A 25,974-nucleotide genomic window follows, 5' to 3' on the forward strand; every position below is an offset into this window, starting at 1 on the left:
TTAATGGGAGGGACAATGTACCAATAACTATGTATATTATTGGGAGGTAATCTCAAGGGGAGGGGCTGTATTAGGCTCCTGCTATGTTCCAGGCACTGTGCTAAGTGCTGGGAATGCAAATAAAAGCAGAAAGAAAGTCAAAGAACTCCCACTCCATTGGGGAGACAACACATAAAAAGAAAAGGGCGGGGCAAGTGGAAACAGTAGCTGGCACCGGCACCCTGGCTGAGGGCAGAAGTCAGGGCTGGCCCGAGGACCCTCCTTAGATGGAGATCCCAAGAGGAGCCATCCTTCAGATGGGAAGGCCAGAAGGGCAGAGCAGACTTCCAGGGGATGATTCCAGGGCTGGCGTGAGATTCCAGAAAGAAAACCAAGTATGGAGAAAAAATGCAGTTGGCTAAGGACTCCTCAGAAAGTGAGATCTGAGCTGAGTCTTGAAAGAAGCCCAGAAGGGGAAGAGAGAGAACACCCTGGACATGCAGGCATTCATAGACATAGCTAATTTGTCCATCTCCCAATGGATGGGCCCCAATCTTGTTTCCAGTTCTTTGCTAGTACAAACAATCTTGAACATATGGGTCCTCTCTCCGCCCTTTATTTCCCTGGGATATATGCCTAGTAGTAGTATCACGGGGTCAAAGGGTATGCACATTTGAGTGACTTTTGTATACAATTCCATATTGCTTTCTAGAAGTGGGCCTTGTTCTACTACTACCTCTCCAAAAATCACCAAATTCCTTCTGGTCATCTTTACCTGTCTAATGATTAAAGTAGAATTCCAGAGGAGATACCAGGTAGAACGATTTTTTTTAACTCCTTCATTATATGTGTTTGTATGTGTATACATATATATCCATATCCACACACATAAAAAACCCCCCAAACCTGTGTATAAACTCTTATCTAAGCCTTATTCTTTGTTGAGTATAGAAATGTTTATGTCTGTTGACGATGGTGATATTCTTAATAAAAAAGAATTTAGAAAAAAAGGCAACAGTAATATGGTCTTCAGGATCGTTAGGTGTGAGGATTCTGAGCAACAGACAGGCCTCAGGTCTTCTCCCAATTCTCTGACAGTCTGGGCCATCCTCTCCCTGTGCCCGCCTTCATATGAAAGTCACCCAAGTATCTGCTGCCCTGATTTGGAGGATCCTGCCACGCTCTTTAAAAGAGTCCCCCTAAATGATATCCAGCGCTCCATCAGGTGATGCTTCTCCCCTCTGGGCACAGGGGGAAGCCAACCCTGCCACTTCTGCCTCTCAACAGAGAGGGAAATCAGCCCCCATGTAGGTGGAGCTTTTGGGGGGGGGGGGCGAGCAGTCTTCTGTGTTTATGCAAGATAATGTCAGGATCGCACCGCCTCCTTCTCAGTGCATGGGGGAGGGGTGGGGAGAGAATTTGGGTCTCAATTTTTTTTAATGTTCTAATAATTTTTTAAAAAGAGAATCAAGGTCACTCAGTTGATTCCTTCTAACACTTAAGTTAATGGATGAAGATCACAGGATCATGGATTTGGAGCTGGGACCTTAGAGGCAAGGGAGTTGGTAATGTCACTTGCCGAGATCAGACAGATAATAAGTACGGGGAGGGGGCCTCTATGAAGATGAAGGGGCCTGGACTAACGGGCATCTCTCCCAGGCCTTCCCAATGAAAGTTCCAGATTCCAGAGCTCCTTCCACGATGACCACGATCACCTGCTACTCACCAGTGGACAACTGGGCCTCGGCAGCCTACCTCTCAAGCGGCAAAGCGCCCAACCACCTCTTTTTTCTTGGCTTCTTCTTCTGGAACAAAAACAAAACTGGGCTCTTTTCACCATGGCGTCAGAGCTAGTTTAGATTTTCAGGAGTCAAACCCGGGGCAGCTGCCCAAATGCATAGCACACCTCCTTTGCTGCAGGCAGAGAAAGGGGAAAACTAAGCTCCATTTGGGGAGGCTCGTCACCATGAAAGAAAGATAATGAGACACACAAGTGACTATTGGCAGGGCACTTGTCACAACGAAGTTATCAAGGAGATCACTCTGTAAGTCACCATACAGTCTTCAGCTCTCAAAATCTCATTAATTCTGTTCAAAACTACTTCAAACCTCTCAGAGCCACTTATAGCGGGTTACATAAAGCACTTTTAGCGCACTGTCCTCCTCGATCCTGAAAAGGACTCCACTGGATAGATGCCATTATCCTCATTTTACAGATGAGGAAACTGAGGCGCCAGGATCATACAGTTAGCATGAGAGTCAGCATCCAAGTCTTGCAGCTTCCATTAAACCACACTGTCTCTTCCACAGGAACCATTCTTCAGGGAAAAACAAATGACACAGGCCACACAACATCTCAAAGCTGCCCTTTTCTGCTCCCTTTCCAACTTTTCATTGCTCAAATGATAAAGATGGAAAGGTGCCCATCCGAACACTCAAGCAACGGGCAGGATGCAAAGTAATAAATAACAACATTGAGATCCTTCATCTCTACACCCAGTCGGGGGGAAAACAACATCACTGCAGAAGGACAGAGCCAACCACACACAAAGATGACCTGGAAATCCTAGGCCAAGGGAGCTATCTCCCTCCCTGCTGGGGCCAGAGACAACTCTTGGCCAGTCAACGATCTGTTCCCCCACGCCCGCAGATGCTGAGGACCCAGGGAGCCAAGCATCCGGCCATCATGCTCGGAAGGCCTCTAGAGCAGGACGACTTGGTTCTTACCACAGCAAAGGAGCACAAGGACAAGTGGAGCCTTGGGAGGCCTTTCTTGGCTGCGTTTCTGCTTCTCCCGTCACGTCCCTGCCCAGCCAAGGCCTGGACACTTCACTTTCTCATGGACCGGCTGGCTACCTCGCTGGTGGACCTTCTGCCTCAATCTCTTGAATTTCTCTTGATCTCCTATGACTATCTGCACGATCTTTGGACCCTTCATCTTGCTCTGTGGTGCTTAATGTATTATTTAATCTCTGAGGCTGACTTATTGCCATTCAGACTTTACCTTGGTGGACACAATTTTCCATAAAGGTCATCTGGTTCAACGCCTTCATGTGACAGATGGAACAACAGGGGTGTGGGGATGTTAACTGACTTGCCCACAGTCACACAAAGAGTAACCAGCAGTCCTCCATTGAAACCCAGGCCCCAGGCATTCCAAATCCAGTGTTATTTCCAAGACAACATGAATTCAAGCTAACTGTTCCTTTTCTTTTTCCCACCCTCTCCTTTTTCAGGCCCAGCAATGACTGCATAAGAAATGGGTCCTGGAAGACTGAACATTTGGCTTACCTGCATAAATATCTATTCTGGTGGCATCTGCATCTCTAAAAAAGAGAGAGAGAGAGAATCAGCATGTAAAGCAGGGCTATGAAGCAAGCTCCCCTCAGCCCAGCTTTCTGTCTGCTCCACCACTTCCCAGTGGCTGACCACCTGGACTTCAGGATCTCCTGGACTCAGCACTCAGCAACTCTGAGCATTTCTATAGCAGATGCTTCATAAATATTTGCTGACCCTGACTCTGGTAGGGGACAGTTACAAGGACTGCAAACATACATGGTGCCAAGATCTTGCAGCTGACTGCTCCAGTCAGCAAAAGGCCTTGCCTTCATACCTCTGAGGTACTAGGCTCTCAGGTGTGGGATGAGACAATGGGACACAATGAGGCCCTAGCACATCTTGCAAACTGCTTCATAGTGGGAACATTTACAAGACGATTAAGATAAGCTTTCTTGATGTGTCACAAAATGATTCACCTATGAGCCTCTTAGATGTTCAGTTGTGTTTTTGTAAATTAGAAAGCATAACATATCAGCAGTCCTATGTGGTTTGTTATCAAGATCCTGGCCAGAAAGCCAGAGGAACAGAAAGTCAGATCCGAAAGGGCCCTTTAGGGGAGGTCCAGGGGCCCAGGAAGAAGCAACTGGCATTGAGGCAGGCAGCAGCAAAGATGGGAATCAAACCCAGGTCCTCCACGCTTTTCTTCCCCAATCTACCATGCTTTCCCATGGCTTAGTGGAGAACTCTGTTGCCAAAGTTTAATGGAAAAGCAGGTCACATGGACAGTGCCTGGCAATCAGCACCGTCACAAGAGCTCATCTCATTTTCCACTGACCCTGAAAAGCAGGCGTCTCTCCAGTTCAGCTGAGCTCGAGTCATAGCATTCAGTCACCAGGGCAACCACCCAGAGAGGGCCTGGGTCAAACCGACTCTCACTCTGTAGGACACAATCCTATTTAGAGCCGAGAAGACCAGACAGGTTGGTCATTAACCTCCAACACCTTCATTATACAGATGGGCAGAGAAACAAATGGCTCATTAAGTCATCTGGGTTTTAAAAAAAAAATCAACTTCAGGAATCCCAGACGGAGAAAACCTGCCTAAAGAGCAGTCTGTACATGGGGGAGGGGGAACCACTCAGGTTTGGTTTGGTTTTTCAAACAGACTGAAGTCAACAGTGTGACACAGCTTCCATCCCAGAAGACATTAACAGAAATGTGTGGAGAGCCAAGCTTCAGGGATGCCGCCTCTGCAGGGCTCAGCCCCCACTGTCTTCAGCTTGAGGCAGGGTTAGAAAACTGCCAGGAGGCAGTGGGACCTGAAAGCCACATCCTGTGAGGAAGAGCTGAAAGAACAAGGGAGCTTTCCCTTAAGAAAAGCCTTCAGAGCGACCTGATCACTATGTTCAAATACCTGGAGAGCTGTTCTGAGGCAAGAGGCTGAGACTCTCGTGGGGGGCACACCAAAAGTCACCCTGAGGCAGAGTCTGACTGGTTCCTGCGGAGGAGGCAGCTTAAGTCCTGCCTAAACAGGTGGAACCATCCCCTTAGAGAATGGGCTTTGGGAGGCACTGAGCCCCTTCTGCCTGGAGCTGTTTTGGCCCATGCTAGATAACCACATGCTGGGAACCTGTACTACAAAGAGGATTCTTTTATGGGACAGAAGGCAGGGCTAATTCTCCAAGGTCCTTTAAATGCTCATTATTATAGGATTGTGGCTGGAAGAGACCTTAGGTACCATCCAGTCCAGTCAATAAACACTTACAGAGCACCTACTATGCGCCAGGCATCGTGCTGGGCACTGGGGACAAAGAAAGGTAAAAGACAGCTCCCGCCCTTCCTACTTGAAGAGGATCAACATGACATCTCCACATCAAAACCACAGTACAGTGTATGTGACTGTGGCTGATCGCACCAATACAAGCTCAGAAGGCTCTACCACAGGTCGGGCACAAAATAACTGTGAATGCACCAGTCACAGCACATCTAGGAACCACTCAACTGAAGGAAGGGGTTGGGAAAGGCTGCCCGGACAAGGTCGGATGTCAGCTGGGACTTGAAGGAAGCCAGGAAAGACAGGAAGCGATGAGAGGGGAAGAGTATTTCAGGCACAGGGGACAGTCAGTGAAAATCCCCAGAAGGGAGAGGTAAGAGTCTTTTCTCAGGAATAACCAAAAGGCCAAAAGGCCAGTGTCCATGGAGGGAAGGTGGAGGGCTGTAAGATCTAAGAAGACTAGAAGGGGGGGAGTGCTAGATTATGAAGGGCTTTGAATGTCAACAGGATTTTATGCTCCATCCTGGAGGCACAGGGACTGAAATTAACGGAGTGCCTTGGCTTTAGGAAAATCACTTGAGTGGCTGAACAGAAGATGGACTGGAATGGGGAGAAAACTGCGGCGGGCAGAATCACCAGCTGGCAACTGCAACAGCCCAGGCGTGAGGAAATGAGGGCTGGTACCAGGGAGAGGGAAGCGTCAGGAGAGAGAAAGGCGCATCTGTGAGAGATGTCACCAAGGCAAAATGGACAGGCTCTGACAACAGACTGGGCATGGGGAGTGGGAGACAGTGAGGAGTCAGTCTAACGCTAAATAAACCCCTACTGCGAGCCAGGTACAAATACAGAACAGGAAGTCAGTCGTTGCGAGAGCCAGCCACATCCTCCATCAACATCTCCCCAGCATTCCTGTAGTCGGCATGGATCCCAGTGGAGCACGAGGGCTGCCTGTCACGGGTTCTTCATGCTCACTGCCAAGCCAGCCCACCTTCTTTTCTTGGTCACCTCTTTTTTGGGATGGTTTACTGCTTCTGCTGGGTGATTCTTCTCATGCTCACTATGCACCTCTCCATCACTCTTCAACTCGAACTCTTCGGAGACTGCGGGCAGACAATGGCCTCACCATATGGTGTCAATACTGGAATACTGCTGTTTGGGGTCATTAAGGGCACGGAACCATTGTCAGAGCACGAGTCCTTTTGTTGTTCAGTCATATCCAACCCTTCATGACCCTAGTTGGGGTTGTTCTTGGCAAAGATACTAGAATGGTTTTGCTGTTTCCTTCTCCAGCTCACTGTACAGATGAGGAAACTGAGGCAAACAGGGTGAAGTGACTTGCCCAGAGTCACACAGGTAATAAGTGTCTGATGCCAGATTTGAACTCAGATCTTCCTGACCCCAGGCTCGGCGCTCTATCCACTGCACCACCTTGCTGCCTCCTACTCATATTTAAACCTAGTTCTTTGTCTATCTGCAGCACCTGTCCAATAAACATTCTTTATCCACTTAGTTTTTCCTATGTAGATACTTAGGCAGAAGTCTTTTGAATGGCGTGTGCATCTCACTGAGAAAGTTCTGCAATATTCCAAGGCCTGATCTCATCACCGCCCAGACAGACTCAGCAACTCCCTTCTGACTGGAGGGCTGGAGGATGGAGGCGTAATCGCCTCCCAAAGCCTTCCTTTATAGAGGGAACTCCATTTTCCATCAGCAGCTGTGCATGGTTTCCACTCCAAGTGCCATGTTGGGGGTGTCCTCAGTGACTGCTCCCACCCTGCTTTTCAGCTTCCTTTCATGTGTTGTCTTCTTCAGTCTTTTTTTTTTCCTTACTGGTGCTAAGCAGTGCCTGGCATATAGTAGGTGCTTAATAAACATTTACCGAGCTGAAATCGAACTGACCAACATGTTTACCTGTAAATGGCGCTGCCTGAAATCTCTTCCATGCGGACTATGACTTAATCATCCCTCATAACAGTGGCCAACACCTCTGCTTTTATAACTCATCTGATGGGAGCAATACAAAGCCATTTCTTCTACATCTTTCAGAGAATCTTCTATGACTGACATATACATGGGAGACATCTTGATGGAAGAAAGCTTCATGGTCTAGATTTTGTTCCACCACATAAGTTCTTAACCTGCAGGTTATGAAGTCTTTTTTCTTGTCTTTTGATAAGTGTTTTTCAATATAATCAGTTTCCTTTTACGCACTTTACGACATGATTCCGAGATGTCCACGGGCTTGGCCAGGCTGCTACATGAGTCTGCATCCCAAAAGGACCTCTGTTCTTCAGAATCTTTTTTTTTTTTGGCAGTAAAAACAATGAACACAGTAGAATCATAGCATCTCTTTGTATCTGGTCAATCTCATGACTGTGAAGATGAGGCGTGCCACAGAGCACGGCTTGTGTAAGCCTCCTGCTCCCTTCTCATACCTTCATGAAGACCAATTTTGATAATGAAACTGGCTGAGCTTGGACAGATGATGAAACCTGCCTCCTCCTCTCAATGGAGGTGAGGGACAGATGCGGTCAGTGGCCATTGGCTGGGTCAACTAGTTCCACTTAGTTGACTTTATTTTCCCTTATGGGGATGAGATGGCTGAGAAATGACTGAAGTATAGAAACAAAAAATAACCACTCAAAGGAGGCCCTAGATGCATCCTCAGGACAATCCAAGATTATCCTCGAGAATTCTGCAGTAAAAGCCTGTGGGTTGATTGTTGGTTTGCTTTTTTCTGTGTTCGTTTTTTTGGGCTAGGCAATGAGGTTAAGGGACTTGCCCAGGGTCACACAGCTCCTAAGTGTTATGTGTCTGAGGCTGGATCTGAACTCAGGTCCTTCTGACTCCAGGGCTGGTGTTCTATCCACTGCGCCACCTAGCTGCCCCTTGATGTTGTTTTTTAACTGCCTTATTGCAGCAATCAGGTCCACAAGTTTTCTCCCCTTCAGTTGTCTTGAGAGCTGGTTCCCAAGCACCCCCAATTCCTGTCATGCCCTCTGTTCCAATACAGCTTCTCTCTCATCTTTGTTCGTGATTCCTCATTCAGGATGCCACAATACTGAGGTGAGATCCAAGGTGGTAGCTCCACTGCCCCTGAAGGTCTGTTGTGGAAAGCTTGGATTTTTGCTTCCCATCCATACACTTCCTTCCTTCCAAGTTCACCCTTAAAAACTCTAGAAAGGGTGAAGTATGGTCAGCATGAAGTGGTTCCCTGTTAGTCACGTTTTGAGACTGACTTCTACGTAAAGACATCCAGATGGAGACGTCTAATAGGCAGTGGGTCCACGTAGGCACTCACAGACCCATCAGGGCCGGATCCATAGATATGGGAGTCTTCTGAGAAAGATCCCTGAATGTGGCATTATCAGGAGAGGCATTTGATCTGACTAGTAGGGATCTACTGAGAACCGCATGTTTTCCACAAGAATTGCCGTGAAGCCAGGTCTTCCCTACTCCAAACCAAAGTTGGGGCACTGGACAACCAGAGGGCAGAATGAGCAAACAGAATCATGGGGGATGGGAAGAGAGGACTGTAGTAGTTAGGTATAGGGCCTAGAAGAGCAGAGTCGGGGAGATGCTCCACACCAAATGTGACGTTTTGTCTGCGGCTCAACCCTCAAGTGCCCACGCAAACTGAACACCTAAAAATGGGGCACTGCAAGACTCTAAAAATAAATTTGTGTATTTAGCCTAGTCTACTTACTAGGGCAGAAAAAGGACTCATAACACGTGAACACATTTTCAACAAGAATTAAAAGGAAAAGGTATTTTTGGTCAAAGCCTCAGAGCGTTCACAACTCCTTGAAAGAAATTTTTCTGTTATAGCTACAAGGAGAAAACCATTAGCAAACATAGACAAGGGCTGTTTACAAGCATGTCCACCGTCAACTCTAACTCTATCCCTTGGGCTAAGCTCTTCTGCCTCCACTGGAGTCATTAATGCTGGTGGACAAATGTTTGGCTTGTAATCAACATATGTGTATATGGTCTAACTCTATTTAAGAGAACAAGTAACTATCCTTCATAGTATAACAAAAAAACAGAACTCCCACTCACCTTGCTTTGGAGGGCAAAGGTGAGTGAGTTAACAAAGATAACCACAACCCAAAAAGCCTCCCATCCACATGGGACAGATAAGCAGAGGATACAAACCTGGCATTGTCCACGAGCTCAGCAAGGGCTCCAAACAGGAACTCATGGGTGGTTCTGAAAGGTCAAAGGTAGAGTCAGTTAGCCATCAAAATGAGCACCATTAGAAAACTGAAAGAAGCTACATTACTGTGGCAGCTGTGGTCAACTTAGGATGGAAACACACCCATCAAATGAGTGCCACGTGGCAGGCCATGCCCTCTCCTCCAATTTACACATCTCTTGTGTTTCTAATTGACTGAATTCCCTCCATCTGAGCTGACTGGTGCTTCTCGGCATCAGGGAACCTCAGCCCCTTGAATACAGAGGGGAGGCCGCTCACTTTTACTTATATTTCTGCCTCAAACTATTTTGTGGCGGGAAGAGCCTCAGGTTTGGACAGAGGCCCTGAGACAGAATGTTGGCCCTGACTCTTACTACCAGTATACATGATGCCAGCCAAGTCTTTTCCCTCTTTGGGTCCATCTCCTGACCTGTAGAATGAGAGGGTCGGAAGAGGGGATCACTAAGGTCCTTCCTGCTCTAGCTAACAGCTTCCCACCTGCACAAGTTGCTCCTGGCAGACCCAGCTCAGAATTATGGTCCCTCCGAGGTGGGAGGGAACTCAGAGTCATCTAGTACAACACCCATGCTCACAAAGAATCTTCTCAACAACACACCTGATTTGGTCATTCCAGCCTTCATCTGAAGACCTCTAGTGACAACAGTCACTCCTTCCTGAGTAAGAAATTCTCTAGCTCCACTTTGAGAGACTACAGAGACATTTCCTGACACCCAGCCTAAATCTTGTCTTTTCCAAACTGCCTCTGCAGTCCAATCAGGACAGAGTATAGTGGCCCCATGACTTCCCACATCATCAGTATGACTGCCCTATCAGGTGTCATTTATCATCCTTCACTGACATATCACACTGCTGGCTCATACAGAACTGTCACTTCAGTCTTTCCAAATAAAATGTCTAGCCACCTTTCTCCCATCTTATCCTTATAAATGTGATTTCTTGAACCCAAATTTAGGACTCTGAAAGGTGATCCAGTTTGATTTGGCTCAAGATTCCAGTCTTTCAAGATCTTCTGGGCCCCTGACGTGAAGCTGTCCCTGTTGGCTTGGAGCCCTCTGAAAATTGGAGAAGCGTGTAGCATTTTACCGAGGTCAGTGATAAAAAGGTCAGGCAGCACTGGGCCAAAGATGGATCCCAAAGGCCTAGAAGCCCTCTTTCCAAGATGACATCAAACCACTTATCATTATTCTTTGAATCTGCCTTAATTAAACCAGTTCCAAATCCACCTGATTCTTTTGAAACCCACTTCTCTCCACCAAGACAGCAAGAGATTATCAACTACTTTGTTCACATTTAGTCAAAACTACACATACTCGACATTCCCTGACATACCAGTCTCCCTGTCAAAACAATCACATTTTTGATAAAGCCAGGCCCTGCCTATCTGGGGTTGCTGCTTCTTTTTCTCGCTGTCCACAAAGCAAAAATACATTCTAGAATGCCGCCAGAAATTGGAGTCAAGCTCCCTGGCCTCTACAGTCTGCAGGCTCTTCCTCTTTGAGGGGAAAGGAGGGGAAGTCCAGACCCTGCCTGTCCCTAGGACTACAGTAAATGCCAGCTGCAGGATGCCTTGCACCAAGGCTTAGCAATATGAACTCACCAAGAACAAGCCGGAGCTACTGCCCCACTCTCCCCAGAGTTATCGTGGGTATGGCTCCTGTTGGCCATTTTTTGGAGGGGGTGGGAGCACTGGCCTTTTCCTTTGGTCCTACAGAACACAGAAGTCAAATAACGAGCTGAGCACTGCCACCTTCCACCAATTATCACTGTGCCACTGGCCCCAAGGAACAGGCCTAGTCTTCCTTAATTCTCCTTTCTCTGAGGCCACCCAACAAATCCTTGTGTTTACTTCACTTCCCAGTCCCTTTTCCTACTTACTCCTCAATTCCAGCAGGTCAAACAAACTCAAGTCAACACCTCCCCCTGCTGAGGAAGCCTCTGGATAAGACCAACTCAAACTGGACAGATCTGAAGGTCATCGAGTACAGCTCCATCATGTCACAGCCGGGGGAGCTGAGTAAGCCAACTCACTTAACGATGAGTGGAGAACCCTGGATTCAAAGTCAGGTCTTCTGAACTTAGCTACGGTCATTCACACCCTGTCAAGTGACACAAGAACTATAGGCCAACCAAAACATCATTTGGAGAGGAGAGAAGCCCATTTTCTGCTGCTCTGCTCTACAATAGTGCATCGGTGGTGGACTCTGCCTATAGCCAGTAACCCCGACAACCACCCACCGCCTGTTCACTGCTTAGCTCCATCAGGTTTCCTGGGCTGACGTCAAGTCTGACATAAAACAGGACTTATTTATGTTAATCTACCCTTTGGCAAAGAAATCTATAATAGCCACTAGTCTCAAAGCCTCGTCTTAAACTGGGGCCCACAGAATCCCAAAGGACCCATGCATAGATTTCAGGGAGTCTATGAGAATCTAGATGGGAAAAAAGGTCACATCTTTAATTTTACTTGTCATTATCCCTCAATTATACAAGTAGGCAATAAACACGACCCTGAGAAGGGGTCCTGGGCTTCAGATTGCTAATGCGTTCACGACTCCAAAAATAGTGAAGAACCCTAGGCCTAGATCTCAGCATTTAGAACTAGAAGAGTCCCAAGAGATTATCCACCCCAGGATTTTAAAGATGGAAACAAAGAACTAATATGACCTGTGCATGGTCACAGAGGTCGTACCAGCACAACTAGGACTTGAACCCAGGTCCTCCTCTACTGCAAAAAGAGTTCTTCTTAGGGCCACTGACTCCCTGGGAAATGAGAGTCTCCTCCATGTGAATCTACAGCTCACTCTCCCCTCCCCCCAAAAAAAAACTGTTGATGAAACTCAGCTCCTAATTTTTAGCGAGCCAAATAATGAAGTGAAATTGACTTCTAATTCATCAACTATGGGCAGCTCAGCTTTTCTGGATAACAAGTTCTCTTCAATGGAATCAAAGGTCCCCTGAGATAAAAAGCAAGGAATCCAGGAAGTCAAGATAAACAGTACCCTGGCATCCCTGCTCACCTGCACATTAAAAACAATGAGGTTTCAGCTTATAAAGTGAAAGCTTTCAAAAGGCAACCTACTCAAAGAGAGAAAGGCCCCACAGACCCCAAAATATCCAGAAGAGCACTTTGTATGGGAGCAGAGAACTGGAAAGAAAGGAGACATTTATGACTGGTGAACAGGGAGACTCCAGGTTGTCAGAGAGTATCTCTGTGCTGTGAAAACTGGCACCAAGAAGAATTCAGAGGGACGTGAGGAGACTTGCATGAAGAGATGCAGGAAAGTAGGAGGAAATAATATACACAAAAATGTGGACGAAAACCGAACCAGAGCAATTTTTTTTTTGGCTAGGCAATGGGGTTAAGTGACTTGCCCAGGGTCACACAGGTAGTAAGTATTATGTGTCTGAGGCCAGATTTGAACTCAGGTCCTCCTGACTTCAGGGCTGGTGTTCTATCTACTGTGCCACCGAGCTGCCCCAGCAATTGTAACGAAAGAGAAGAGCTGGGAAAGAATTCCTCTTTTCCTTCTTTGGAAAGATGGAAGAAACTGGAACACTGTCAGCACCAGGCACAGTTCTGAACTCTTCTAAGCAGATCTCATTTTCTGTTACCAGGGACAGCTTTCAATGGACCAGGATATATTTGCAAATGAAAGTGACATTAAAACAAAAAGGTATCAAACTATTTCTTCAAAAAAGAAAAAAAAAGCAACATCAACTAAAACCCTCTCCTGACTCTTCCAAGTATGAAAGTGACTCTGAAATTTGAAGGTTACACCAGAGGAACGCTGGTTCCAGCTGGGCCACCAAGGTCGAACGGTTTTCAGGACAGGCCCAAAGAACACTAGCCTAGCAAAGTCTGAAGAAGCGGTAGCCACCCCCCCTCCCCGAAGGTGGCGAACGAAGTAACGATGTTTGGGAGCACTCCCTCTCTCCAACATATACTTGTCAGCCTTTCTGAGTGGGTCAAATCCTGGCCAGTGGACCAGTGTACCCCAAGAAGAGGGAGCAATTCAAGAAGGCTTCCTGAGGCCCCAGTTCACCTCAGATTCCTCCCAATCTGTGTTTTGAATGAAGTACATTCTGGATGAGACAAGTAAGAGGCCCCAGGAGATCAGGAACAAGAGCTCTTCCGGTCCAAAGACAACACCAAGAAAAAAGAGGATCACGTGACAGAAAGAGGAGAGAACAAATTCTTCTGGCTCCATCTGATGTTGGGAGTTCTTTTACCAGGGCACATTCTGTTCAGGAGGAGGAATCCAATGCAGAAAGACTCTGGGCCTTCCTTTCCTCTTTTATATCAACTGCTCTTAAGTAGCTTGCTCAGGTCAAGTGCTTTCTTCACAATCACCTGCCTGGGAGGCAGTGGGTCCACTAGCTCCATTTTCCAGATAAAGAAACTGAGGCTCAGAGAGAAGGGACCTGTCCCAGCTAAGTGGGTAGCAAGGCCACTGCCTCTATGTACCATCATAACAATGTTCATCTCTGGAACCTTCACCGGATTTTTTAAAAGCATATTCCATTATGAAAACCAGAGAGAAACACAGAAACATAAAGTAACTCTTAGTAAGATCAAGATCTGGGACAAAGACAAAAACAAACTCTGTGTTAGCTCTCAACCTTTGGCCCCACGACTCTCCTGATGCCCTCTGCTATTCTAAGAATAGTTTCCTGACTGGCTTCTGAAACATTTGTGAGAACTTGCAGAGGCTGCAAACGTGCCTCAGACATACTGACCCGCCTCAAGCTACTTCTCCAAATACTATAGATGACTTCCTCCGGGACTTCTAGGAACACTGAAGAGTGAAAGATTTCAAGGAAGCCCAATGCCCTCAGACTAGAACAAAACACCAAAAAGAACCTGCTAGAAATTCACAAGAAAGTTAAAGCTATGAAAGGAAAACGCAGAGTCCCAGTGTTGACATTTCTCCGAGGGTGAGGTGAGCTTAGCAAAGTCATTTAACCTATGCCTCTATTTCCTCATCTGTAAAGATAAGGCTAATTCTCATACTGCTATCACAGAACTATCGTAAAGAAAGCAAGTACACGTATTAAGTGGGAATTATGAGAAGGGAAGAAGAAATGCCCGTGGAAACAAAGAAATCTTGAGTGACAAGCTCAAATGGAGAACAGAATTCAAATGAAGTTGACCTTGGGCCAACTGAATCACAGAAAAAAATGCATCTGAAGATTGAGAAGGAGGGAGTGAAGGCAGAACAGAAAGAAACCTTTTGATTCTTCAAGAATCCCAAGACAGGGGCAGCTAGGTAGTGTAATGAATAGAGCACCGGCCCTGAAGTCAGGAGGACCTGAGTTCAAATCCATCCTCAGACCAAACACTTGACACTTACCAGCTGTGTGACCCTGGGCAAGTCACTTAACCCCAACTGCCTTAATAAAAATAAATAAATTTAAAAAAAAAAGAATCCCAAGACAGATGAAGACAAAACTCTCCCAAATGGAGACCAGAGCACATAGTCAACTTTTAATCTAGGCCATTGTGAAATCAGTATAAGGGAAAACGGGATAAAGGATGAAATGTCTTCATTATCTTTGGTTATAAAGGCCAGGCTATTTGCCCAATCAAATCCAAAATGGAGTTTTTCCATGAGATTCTAAACTGCAGCAACTCTGAGAATCAGGAGTCACTCAATTACTTTCAAAGGATCACAGGATTTAGAATTCAGAGACCTATGAAATCATCTATCTAGTCCAACCTCTCCATCATTCGAAGAGGAAACTGAGGCCCAAAGGGGGAAGAGATTTGCTTATGGTGCTGTTGTTGTTCAATCATGCCAACTCTTCATGATGACCCCATTTGGGTTTCTCTTAGCAGAGACACTGCAGTGGTTTGCCACTTCCTTCTCCAGCTCAACAGAGGATGAAACTGAGGCAAACAGGGTGAAGTGACTTGCCCAGGGTCACACAGCTAGCTAGTAAGTGTCTGAGGCCAGATCTGAATTCAGGTCTTCCTGACTCCAGGCCTGGCACTCTCATTGGGCCATCTACTGCCTTCAAGTTCACATAGATAGTAGCGAAACCAAGATTCACACCCGTCTCTCACCATCACCACATCCCAACTTCATCCTACCAGAAACCACAGCACTGAAGAACACGGTAGCTGGAGATGTTAAAAAACCAAACAAACTTTAGAGGTATTGGTCTTATGACTTTCCTATAAGGTAATATATTAAATAAATGAAATTAATGCTCATAATTATAAAAGAGTTCCTACAAAAGATAAGCAGCCTTTCCACCTGAATTTAGAACAGAAGAAGTAGATCTGTCTAATGAAGAATCTGCAAATCCCCTAAGAATTGGGCACTCAGAGAACTGATCAATCAGCAATAATTTATTAAGCACCTACTATGTGCCAGGTAGTATAGGCAAAGAGACACAAAAATGGAATAATCCTTGTCCTGAGGGGGTCTACCTTCTACCAAGGAAACAACTCATACAAGGCACCTACAGGTAAAAAGACACAGTAAAGGTTCAGGAGGGAGGCCCTCAAAGCCGGGTAGCAGGCTGGGCTCTGGCTAAGAATGAATTCTGACAGGCACAGAGAAGTCAGTTTGGCAGAGTTTCCTTTGGGACATTAGCAAGTGGTTCCACGAGTTTAAAAAAAAAAAGGCTCATCACAAAGCACACTCTCGTCTCAGGACCACTGAATATCCAGCACTGCCCCCCAGATGCCAGGGCACTCAAGGGAGGGGACCCACTCATCCCCAAGTGCTAGGGCAGCTTCCTCCAGAATTATGGCATGTTTGTTTATTTGTTCTTTCTTTTTTTTTTCATTTACACCAATGGAGACATACTTGGAATCTGAATGAGAATGAACTGAATTCCAGAAAAAAACAATCTCTCCAGCACAAATCAGGCTCCCAAAGGTTCCCAATACCTAGGAGGGTTTAGCACCTGCAGGTCTGAATGTGGAAACGAGGTCTTGAGGGTCACAGGTCAACAGCTCTCAGCTGGCAAATGACACACCTTAAAAAGAACTCTTGGGAGAACTGGGTCATCGTTGGAGTTCCTGAAACCAGAGCTCTGAAGGTACCTGGGAGCGCCCATGCTTTCCAGCCCTTTGCTCAGAGTGGCCTCTACTGCCCTGCCTTTCAAGAGCCAAGCCCCCTGAAAAAGGGCTAGGTCCAGCCTAAAATCTCATTCAGCCATTTTCATCCCTTCACCAACCCTCCAAAAAGAGCCACTTGATAGAAGAAATGAAAAGCCAGTCACACAGAGCCTGTGACCAGGAGGCCTGGTTCTGCTGCGTGGACCAAGGGATGGCAAATCACTGCTATTCTCTATGCCTGTTTTTTCACCTATAAAACAATGTGGCCTGAAATAATATGGTCCTTTCATTCCATGAGTACTATTACTAAACACATGAAGTAAAAGTTCTTTAATTAAGCTTTAGTAACACATAACTTCAAATTAATAAGGCTCATCTATACTACATGACCATTCTGTGGTCCTTTCATTCCATGAGTACTATTACTAAACACATGAAGTAAAAGTTCTTTAATTAAGCTTTAGTAACACATAACTTCAAATTAATAAGGCTCATCTATACTACATGACCATTCTGGACAAGCAAGAGATGTGCTTCAATTTAGAATTTTAAGAAGTAGATCATCAAATGAAAACTGACTTTTTCCTCTTCATCCTCTGCCCCTGGGCCCAAGAGATCAGCCACTTAAAGATCAATTTCTAACAAAGTCTCCCACGACGAACTTTCAAAGCTCAAAGTTTGGAATTACAAACTCACTTTTCATTGGATGAAATAAGTGCAAAAGAACATGATTAAATATTGAGACGTTTTATCTAATTATGCTCAGCTTGAACTAGGACCCAGATTAAGCTCAGTGTGTTTTCTTGGTTTCTAGTTTCTTCAAGAAGGAAACACTGCTCATAGCTAAGCAGTTGTCCAAATTTCTAAGAGAAATTTAAGAAGAGATACTTTGTACCCAGAATAAAGGACAGTGTTTGTGCTATTAATTGACATTTTAAAAGGCTCAAACTCTTAAACTGAGCCTAGTGGTCCTATTTGGTTGGTATTTCCATATCCAGCCACAGGATGGGTAAACCAAGATGGAAATATCATGTGACCACAGATTAGTCTCTAAGGCTCAGAAGAGAACCAAAAAATCTTGTCCCCAAGCCCCCAGGCCCAATTCCCAGGCCATCCACAGTATTCAAAACATTCAAACAATTAAATGACTAAGATATACCACTATGACCCTGAGGGATTGGGGGGGGGCGTGTTTTACCACCTTCATCAAATTCTATCAAGCTATTACTGTCAACTCTTTTACATGTACCAGATTTCATAAGCAAAATCAAAACCACACTTACCACCTTCTGCCACTGACCACATAACCACACAGTTGATATCCAGTTTCTAATGCATCCCATTAGCATGAACCAAACATATCCAATACCAAAGGCACAATACACAGAAACCCGGAGTTCATTAAAAAAATCATCCCTGGCCTATAGCTAGTCCTAGCCTAATATCTGAGTATCAAAGAAAGTGAGAAAATGGTCATAATAGGCCAGAGAAAACAACTTAAAGCCTAGCTAAGGAGAGGCCAAAGTGGCCACCATCTTTGACAAGAAGGTTTAATGGGACCCAACAGTAAGCAGCCATTTCTCTACCATGGCCCTGAAAGCTAACCTTTGGGAAAAACTTACCAGCCTGCAAGATCCCATCAGCCTTGAGAATCATGCCTCTTTACTAGCCCTGGTGTATCCAATTAATCCAGATCCAGTCCCTTCCTAGCTGTGTGACCCTAGCCAAGTCACTTCACACTGTTTGCCTCAGTTTCCTCATCTATAAAATGAGCTGGAGAAGATGACAAACTACTCCAGGATCTTTGTCAAGAAAACCCCAAAAGGCGTCACACAGAATCTGACCATGACTGAAGGAAAAAAACCAACCAACAACCCGACCACAAAGCACCTCTGATTAGAGAGTGGAGCCATGAACTCCAAAACCTCCATTTAAGGAGAGGGCTCATCTCCCTCCCTGATGACAGCACTACTTTGGGATTTCTCAGACTCCCCCCCCCACCCTTTTTTGTGCTGTTTTATCCCATTAGATTGGAAGATTTGGAGGGCAGGAACTGTCTTTCTTCTATTCCTAGCACTTAGTGTTTACTGACTATTGGTTCGTTGACTTTTGTTTTTCAAAAAATGAACTTTTTCTTAATAAACAAGAGGCCATAATGCCTTATAAGGTTCAGAATCATTCAGATGCTATGTCAGGTTTTAAGATAACAGATAGGGCCTAAGCCTAATCTAATTTGGTTTAAAAATTGCATCAGAGCAGCTGCTAAGGAGAAAAGATGTCTCCTTTCTTCCCTAAAGATGCCTTAGTCAACAGATAAGGGGCAGTAACTTCCATGTCACTGTCTAAAAAGGTTCCACCATGAGAACCATGTGCATTTTAACCTAGCATGGTGCCTGACACATACTAAGTTCTCAATATTCATTTCCTTCTTTCTGGAATTAGGATTAGAAATAGATTCTAACATCATGACTACAATATTGGTCTCAAGCCTTGTAACAAAATCTAAACGTGGGTTTCTAAGGCCCAGTGGGAATTCCAACCCTAACTAAATCTGAGGCAAAGAAATTTGCTCTTTACTTCCTATACTGAATAAAGTATCTTAAAGATTAACCCTCTCTCCTGGCTGTGGTTCATAAACTACCTATAGGGTGCTCAAGAAAAACTCAGTGCTTGATAAAATAAATAGTGTCCACTCAAACCTTCCCATAATGCTTTGGGAATGGGAGTTGTCTAAACTTCAAGAAATCCTGAGACCATGTGAATGAGATTGAGAAATCCACTCAATCCAATCAGATGAACTGGACAGAAAATGAGAGATAGAAAGGCAAGGGTTAGACTAACTGACCTATAAGCCTCTTTCCTATTCTGAGAGTCTAGGACCTTCCTCAAACTTGAGAGAAGTAATGTAAACAGCAACCACCACAGCCTCCAAACCGTGTTCAGCTCTAAGATGTACATGCTAACAGAGGGTAGCTACAAGCTGGTATGATCTGAAACCCATTGAAAATCCCCACACTGCCCTGAAAATTATTTTTGTCTTTCTTCCACAAACTTTTAGATGAAAGTTAAAACCAAAAGGATGGTTTACGAGCAGTAAAATGGACTAATTTGTGGCATTTCCCTTCTCTTTCTTCCCTTGCCTTACTCCCAGAGCTTCATCAGATCCAGCTACTTTGGGCCTTTAGTCTAGACTGTTTTTAAGTCATTTCTGAAAGTAGCAAGAGAGTACTTTCCCCAGGACCAAAACAAGTTAACCCTGATCTTATTATAAAACACTGCAGCAGCAGCAGCAGAGATGACTGTTACCTAAATATCCTACTCCCTCCCCATGGGAAAAATAGGCCAACTCACATTTCCTGTAAAACTCTTCCAAGGAGTAAGACAGCTTGTCTTTTCTACCCAACACTCAGTGCCCTGGTAATGTGTCAGTGAATTCAGAACCAGAAACTTCTATTTTCATCCAGATGGAAGATAACTCGCCAAATAACATCAAGAGTTGACTTGGAAACACTGCTCTTCAACTCACTAATCACAGAATCTTAGAATACTTACCTTCCTCCCAGGAGGTGGGAGGCCTTGCTAAATAACACTGAACAAGTGATAAGGCAGTGCCCTCACTCTGGTTAGATCAGATAGAAAAATCCCAACAGAAGGACACAAACAACATACTAGCAAGGGCCTCAAGACTCTAGAAGAGTGATGGTATTCTTTCTAGGCACATAAGTGAAGAACAGAGCAAATCATTTTGTGAATAGCTGTGTCCCACTCGGAGATTTCCAGACTGTATCAGAGGACATTCTTGATATAAGATTGTTTAAATATGTGATTTAAACGGGGGCTACTGTTGCCTGGCAAAAACATCAGCAGATGCGCCAATTCCCAGGACAAAGAAAGCCTATTCTGTTTACCATCAGAAATAAGACTATTCTTCTTATGAATTATCATTGAAAGTTCTTCTCCAAACTGGTTTCCTTTCTTTAACAAACTTATTCCAATAAGCATATAATCATTTCTTTTTTGGGGGGGAAGGGATGGGGGAAGGGCTGCTCCCACTATAAGAAACAACAGTTGATGCTAGAAAATCCTCCCTTGTGGGGATCCACAGGATCAGCCAGCCCTTGGTCAGTTTTGGTTAAACACTTCCATGCAACAGCTCCATATATAAAATGCCTTCAATCAAAGCTTCTCCTTGTTAGATCAACACTGTAGAACAGCTTGAGCCAATAAGTGAAGTTGAGGCTTCTTCTGCATCAACTACCCAATACTTCACTGATCCCTTTTCTTCTGCAAACTCCCCATGGCTTGATGAAACCTGCTACACCTGTGAAATTTCAAAGGTCAAATGAAAATATGGCTCCAGCATTAATAGGAACGCTGCTATGGGTGACTTTGGGAAGCACCCCCGTGATACTTACGAATTTGTATGTAGATATTCAAATGTCAGCTGAGCTCGATTCAGACTGCTGTAATTAGTAAATGCCATGACTGCTAAGTCTTGTCAAAATCTGAACATGTGGGTCTCTAGGCCCACCCAGAAAACTTATTATGCTTTTAATTGCTTATCCTAATGCTTTCTATACCAAAAAAATTCTAGTTGAGGTGCCACAGTTCTTCTTGAGAGTTAATTTCGGAAGGACATGAAAAGAGGCCTCCAGAGAGACAATCAATCTGTACTGACAGAGGGTCAACTTTTCAGGATGCTCTGGAGAATGTTCAGGACCACCTTACGAAGCTCTCTTCAGGAAAATCCAGGCTGGAGAGGCTCCCTGGCCAACAAGTCCAGCCACCGTTCGATGGGGGTTGGGGGAGCTCAGACAAGGTTCTAGAACACGACGTGCTTTTTATTATTTAACTATCCTTTGACATGGCCATCCAGGTCCGGGTTCAAAAGTCAGCCTCCAGGCTCTTCAGGAATCGCTTAACCAGTGAATGTTCTTCTCCAGACTCGTGGCCACGAGCTGCCTCCCGGGAAGTCGGGGGGGGGGGCAGGGCTCCCTGACAATCTTTGGGCGGGGGGACACAGTAAACTCTCCCGTGGAGTCTCGGAGGTTCTTCCCAGTGAGCCCAGCACGTGTGCACTTCCTAAGAATTTTGGATGGGGGTGGGGGGGAGTCCCTGAGTCTCGGAGGCCAGGGGGAAGGGCTCCCTAAAAATCTGTGGGCGGGGTCGCTGCTGGTCTTGGTGCAGGGAACTTCCGATCTTGAAAAGCCGAGAGCCGAGCTTCCCTTGAGGCGGGGAGAGCAGAATCCAGAAGGCAGGGGGTGAGCGCCCCAAAGCTGGCGGGGTCCGGAAGGATGGGGTGCAGGGCTCGAGCCTCCGCAGCTCTAGTTCCCGCCTCCCTGGGCAGCTGCACGCGGCGCCCGCGGCGCCCGCGGCCGGGGTTCCGCCTCCTCCCCCTCGAAGGCGCAGGCTCCGAGTCTCCTCTGCGGCCTCGGCCTCCTCTGGGCGGGGCGGGCCTGAGTCACTGGAGCCCCGAGGCCGGCGGGGTCGCCCGGTGCGGAGCGCGCGCCCAACCGCCCCCAGCACCCGCGAACGTTGCAGTAACGGCCACGGCGCGCGCTCCGCCGCAGACCATGTGCCGCCGCCGCAACCACCGCTTTCGTCCGCTCCCGTCCGCGGTCTCGAGCACACTGCTCTTCTCCAGCCTCACCCGCCCCACCCGTCTCGTCCTCCACCCCGTCAGCCGGCCGCCGCCCAATCCCAGCGCCCCGGCCCAGTTCTGCCGACCAATCACAGGCCCGGGCCGCGACGTCCATCACAGCGCCTCAGCCCCGCCCACGTGCCATTCGAGGGCGGTGCCCCCACTACCACTACCCCCACATCTGCAGACAATCGAGGAGCCCCACCCCACCTGTCAACGAGGCAGGCGAAAGTCCCGCCCTCCGTCTATACTGACCAATCCCGGCGCACCTCTTCCTCCTAAGGGCCTACGGCCCGGATGATTAAAGTACTGGGACCAATGACAGCCTGGAACAGATGGGGGGGAGACGAGCGCAGGCCTAAAGGCGTCACGTGAGCCGTCCACCCACGCCTTTTAAAGAGACCGTGATGGAGAGGGCCACAATACTTTGTTTTCAAGGGTGTGGCAGGTGTCGCATTAAGATTTACTTGGGAGTCGAGTGAGCTTTGTGGGGGAGTTGGAATAGTTGAGAAACTCTCAATCTAGTCGCGGAGGAAGAATTCCGACACTCACACGCCTCCGCCTCCACACACCCCCCCACACGTGATAGCGCTCCCGCCCGTCTAGCTAATAGAGCCGGAGGGATCGATGATTCGGTCAACGGCTGCTTAGTCTTGCTGCTTAAGCGCGCGGACCGTCCGCTCATGCGCGTTCCCACCCCGCCCCCTGCCCTTTCGCGCATGCGCGGAGGCGAGGGCAGTTGTTTGTTCGTTTTGTTCCGTTCGTCCGTCCGTTCGTTCGTTCGTTCGTGTAGCGCGCGGCCGCGGACGGGGCCGGAGGCCAGAGCGGAGGTGGTGAGGCCCGGCGCCCGGGCCGCCCGAGGGCAGCGGAGCGGGGCGGGGGGCGGGGGAGGCCGTGTGGCGGGCTGGCCTCGCGGCAGGGGGGCAGTCTCGGGCCGAGCCCGCCGCGCCTGCTCTTCTCGGCGGGCCGGGCCGGGTCGGGGCCGGGGCTGGGGGAGGGGGCCACGGATCTCGCCAGAGTCGTGGCTTGTCGTGAGCGGGTCTCGCCTCGAAGCCAGGCCTCCCCCGCTCCCTCTTCGCCTCCGTTTCCTCTTCTGCAGCGGGGTGTCCCCCACCCCAGTTCTCGGAGGTTGTGGGGGGAAGGGAGAAAGGTATCGTCCAGCACCCTGTCCTCGTTTAATGCGGGAAACTGAGGCACGGAGAAAGGAAGGGACCTGCCCCTGGCCCTCCCCGGAGCCGTGACAGACTCGGGGGTCCGTGCCCGTCAGCGCAGGGTCGGGAAACTGAGGCCCGAAAGAGGGAGTGGTTTGTGAGCCAGAGCCTTGGGCTCGAGAGCGGTGACTGGTTGAAGGGAGTCAGGGCAAAGCCGGGGCTTAACCCCAGGCCTCCTGACCGCTGCGCAAAGTGACCCTTGCACGCCTCTGCAGAGGTCGGAAAGACCCGGTGTGTGGCACTCTCTCTCTGGGGCTTAATTTCTTCATTTGTGACATGAGATTGCAGGACTGTACGGTCTCTGAGGCTTTTCCTGCTCTGCTTTTGTTTGGCAACAGTAATGTGGCGGACAGACCGCTGAATTTGGAGAAGACCTACATCTCACATGTGACCTTATATCATTTAACTTGTATGCTTGCACATTCCTTAATAGAAAAATGAAAGAACTATTCAAGAATTTTTTTCTAGCTGTAGATCTTATGATTCTATGCAATTCCCCTCCCTCACCCCAAGCCCCCATTTTGAAGTTTCATATCTTAGGATCATAGGTTCTATGGATGTATATCTGGAAAGGATTTAGAGATCCAGTTTTCTGATCTCACAGATGGGGAAACTGAGGCTCAGGGAGAAAATTGACTTGTACAAAGTCAACACAGCAAGTGGCAGAGCTGCAATTTGAGCATCTCTTGAATTCAGATTCTGTATTCTTTTTCTTAAGTAATATTTCTTCCCAGCACCTGGGAACTATCTACTTCCTTGTAATGCACAGATCCCTGAACTAGGGAAGTTAGGAAATCTGGGATCTAGTTCTAGTCTTGCAACTGATTGAAAATAGGAAGACATCTTCCTTCTGTGGGCCTAAGTTTTCTCCTCTGTGAAATGAAAGTGATTTTGTTTTAAAACACAACAGTGTTTTCTAATCTTAACTCTAGTGATCCTAAAATTTAGATGAATTATGTAAATTCTCTCCATGTCCTCAGGGCTGTGCTCAAGAGGTATACAGTCAGGGAGGAGAGAGAACCTTTGGAAGGAAGAGAATCTTTTGTTTTTGTTTTGTTTTTGTTTTTTAGGCAATTGGGGTTAAATGACTTGCCCAGGGTCACACAGCTAGTAAGTGTCAAGTGTTTGGTCTGAGGCCGGATTTGAACTCAGGTCCTCCTGACTTCAGGGCCAGTGCTCTATCCACTGAGCCACCTAGCTGCCCTGAAAGAGAATCTTTAGGTTTAAAAAATTTGTAGGTATTTGGGAGTAAAGATTCCTAATATTGTTTCTCAGACCAAATTTGTTCTGGCCTGGTAATGACTGTTTTGGAAAAGGATTTGCTTTTTGTAAGAGTGCATATGGTACAATTCTTATGCGTGTGAAAAAATTTTAAATTAATTTTGCCCTAAAATTCTGATCTAGTGCTTTATTGTGATATAGAGATAACTCTAGGTCTTGGGATGCTCTATTTGTTGAATAAAAGCTTTAGTAGGGTTACCAGGCTGGAAATATTTCAAGGTAGGTAAATGACTGATTTTTTGTTTGTTGTCCAATCTAAATTCAGAGAGGCTGATTACCATTGATGAATTCTTTTGACCCCAGCAACTCACAAAGACTAAGGCTTGGAAGAATTTCAGTATGGCTTAAGGATCCTTGCAGTAAACACATATTTACCAGTCTTCCTGCAGTCTCAAGCAGATGTCAGCCCGGCCAGAATCCTGGAATCATCTTTCTGAGAGCCAGAATGGGAAGAGAAGGCAGTCTCCGAGATGTGGCTGCTATAGAGAAAAACATCTTGAACATATGTCATTGGTAGTTATATGTGAAAGTACAGCAAATGAAGTGTAATTATGATGATTGGTACATAGTCCTTTGAAGGAAAGGAGAAAAAAAGCAACTAAAATTCAAGCTTGAATTTCTTTCATAAATTCATAAACTGTCCAAGACAGTCATGATTATTGCCTTTGTCTGTTACAAGAGTACCCTCACAAAGACCAGCCATAGTATGCATCACCCCTGGAGATTGTGTGTCACAGTCTTGGAGGATCCACAAGCAAGTTCAGTAATCAGTTTCAGGATAAAAGGTTCCTGTAACCATAGTGACCTTTGAAGAAAGATGCTCATTCCTTACAGGAAAGTGTCATCACAGACAGGATTCAGGAATCCTGCACAGGTGTAAAGCAAGGCTATCCAACATAGTTATGGACCAGAATCCCTTTGTTAAAAATGCTTCATAAAATCATAGTTGGAATACACTTAAGAAGCCATCTAACCCAAGCCTTACCTGAAGTAAGAATTTTCTGTTCAGCATCCTTGACAAGTGAATTCATTTTCTCCTTGAAGACCTCCAGTGATTGGAGAACTCACTACCTCCAAATCAACCTATTCCATTTCTGTATAGTTTTAATAATTTGGAAGTTCTTTTAGATGGTAGGATTTAGATATGGCAGGGACCTTAGAGGTCACCTAGTTGAACTCATTTTATAGACCAGGAAAAAGTTATTCTGAATTTCCTTTGAAATTGAGTGTTCTGTGCTGTTTGGGTAATTTGTAACATCTCATATCAAAGTGGGAAGGAAGCCAACAATATGAAGATTTTCCCCTCCAGACAAACTCCTTCACTGGTTAATCCAGTCAGCCGACAAGCTTCTCTGTGGGTCAGGCACTGGTTGGGGGAAATATTAGATATATTTATGTGGCTCTTGCCCTGGAGAAACAGAGAGAGAGAGAGAAGTAGTTCATGAACTCCCCTGGGGTTACATGGGACAGTAATAGACAAGGAAAAGATAGGCAGTTCAGTGTTTAGTTTGCTTTCTCTTCCAAG

At 46.4% G+C, this 25,974-nt stretch overlaps 1 protein-coding gene and 1 long non-coding RNA gene across 3 annotated transcripts in view; one reads left to right on the forward strand and one right to left on the reverse strand.

Moving 5' to 3' along the window:
- Positions 1 to 21,914, reverse strand: part of MORC2 (MORC family CW-type zinc finger 2) — a 49,722-nt gene extending 27,808 nt beyond the window's left edge. Inside the window, exons 1-3 of the mRNA XM_020996363.2 lie at positions 20,732 to 21,914; positions 9,187 to 9,240; positions 3,271 to 3,305 (exon numbers count right to left, since the gene is read on the reverse strand). Coding sequence (XP_020852022.1) covers positions 3,271 to 3,305; positions 9,187 to 9,240; positions 20,732 to 20,799 — 157 coding nt within the window. The 5' untranslated portion in view covers positions 20,800 to 21,914. The remainder of the gene's footprint in view (positions 1 to 3,270; positions 3,306 to 9,186; positions 9,241 to 20,731) is intronic.
- Positions 21,915 to 22,641: 727 nt separating this feature from the next.
- Positions 22,642 to 25,427, forward strand: LOC110215308 (uncharacterized). Of its 2 annotated transcripts, none has more exons than XR_013486503.1 (2): positions 22,642 to 22,790; positions 24,715 to 25,427. It is a non-coding gene; the product is annotated as an uncharacterized LOC110215308 (long non-coding RNA). The 2 variants fall into 2 exon arrangements; XR_013486504.1 differs by having other exon boundaries at positions 22,642 to 22,787.
- The last annotated feature ends 547 nt before the right edge of the window (positions 25,428 to 25,974 follow it).

The sequence above is a fragment of the Phascolarctos cinereus genome, unplaced genomic scaffold (assembly GCF_003287225.1).
Source record: "Phascolarctos cinereus isolate Bilbo 61053 unplaced genomic scaffold, phaCin_HiC Scaffold_4;HRSCAF=312, whole genome shotgun sequence".
Lineage (NCBI taxonomy): Eukaryota > Metazoa > Chordata > Mammalia > Diprotodontia > Phascolarctidae > Phascolarctos > Phascolarctos cinereus.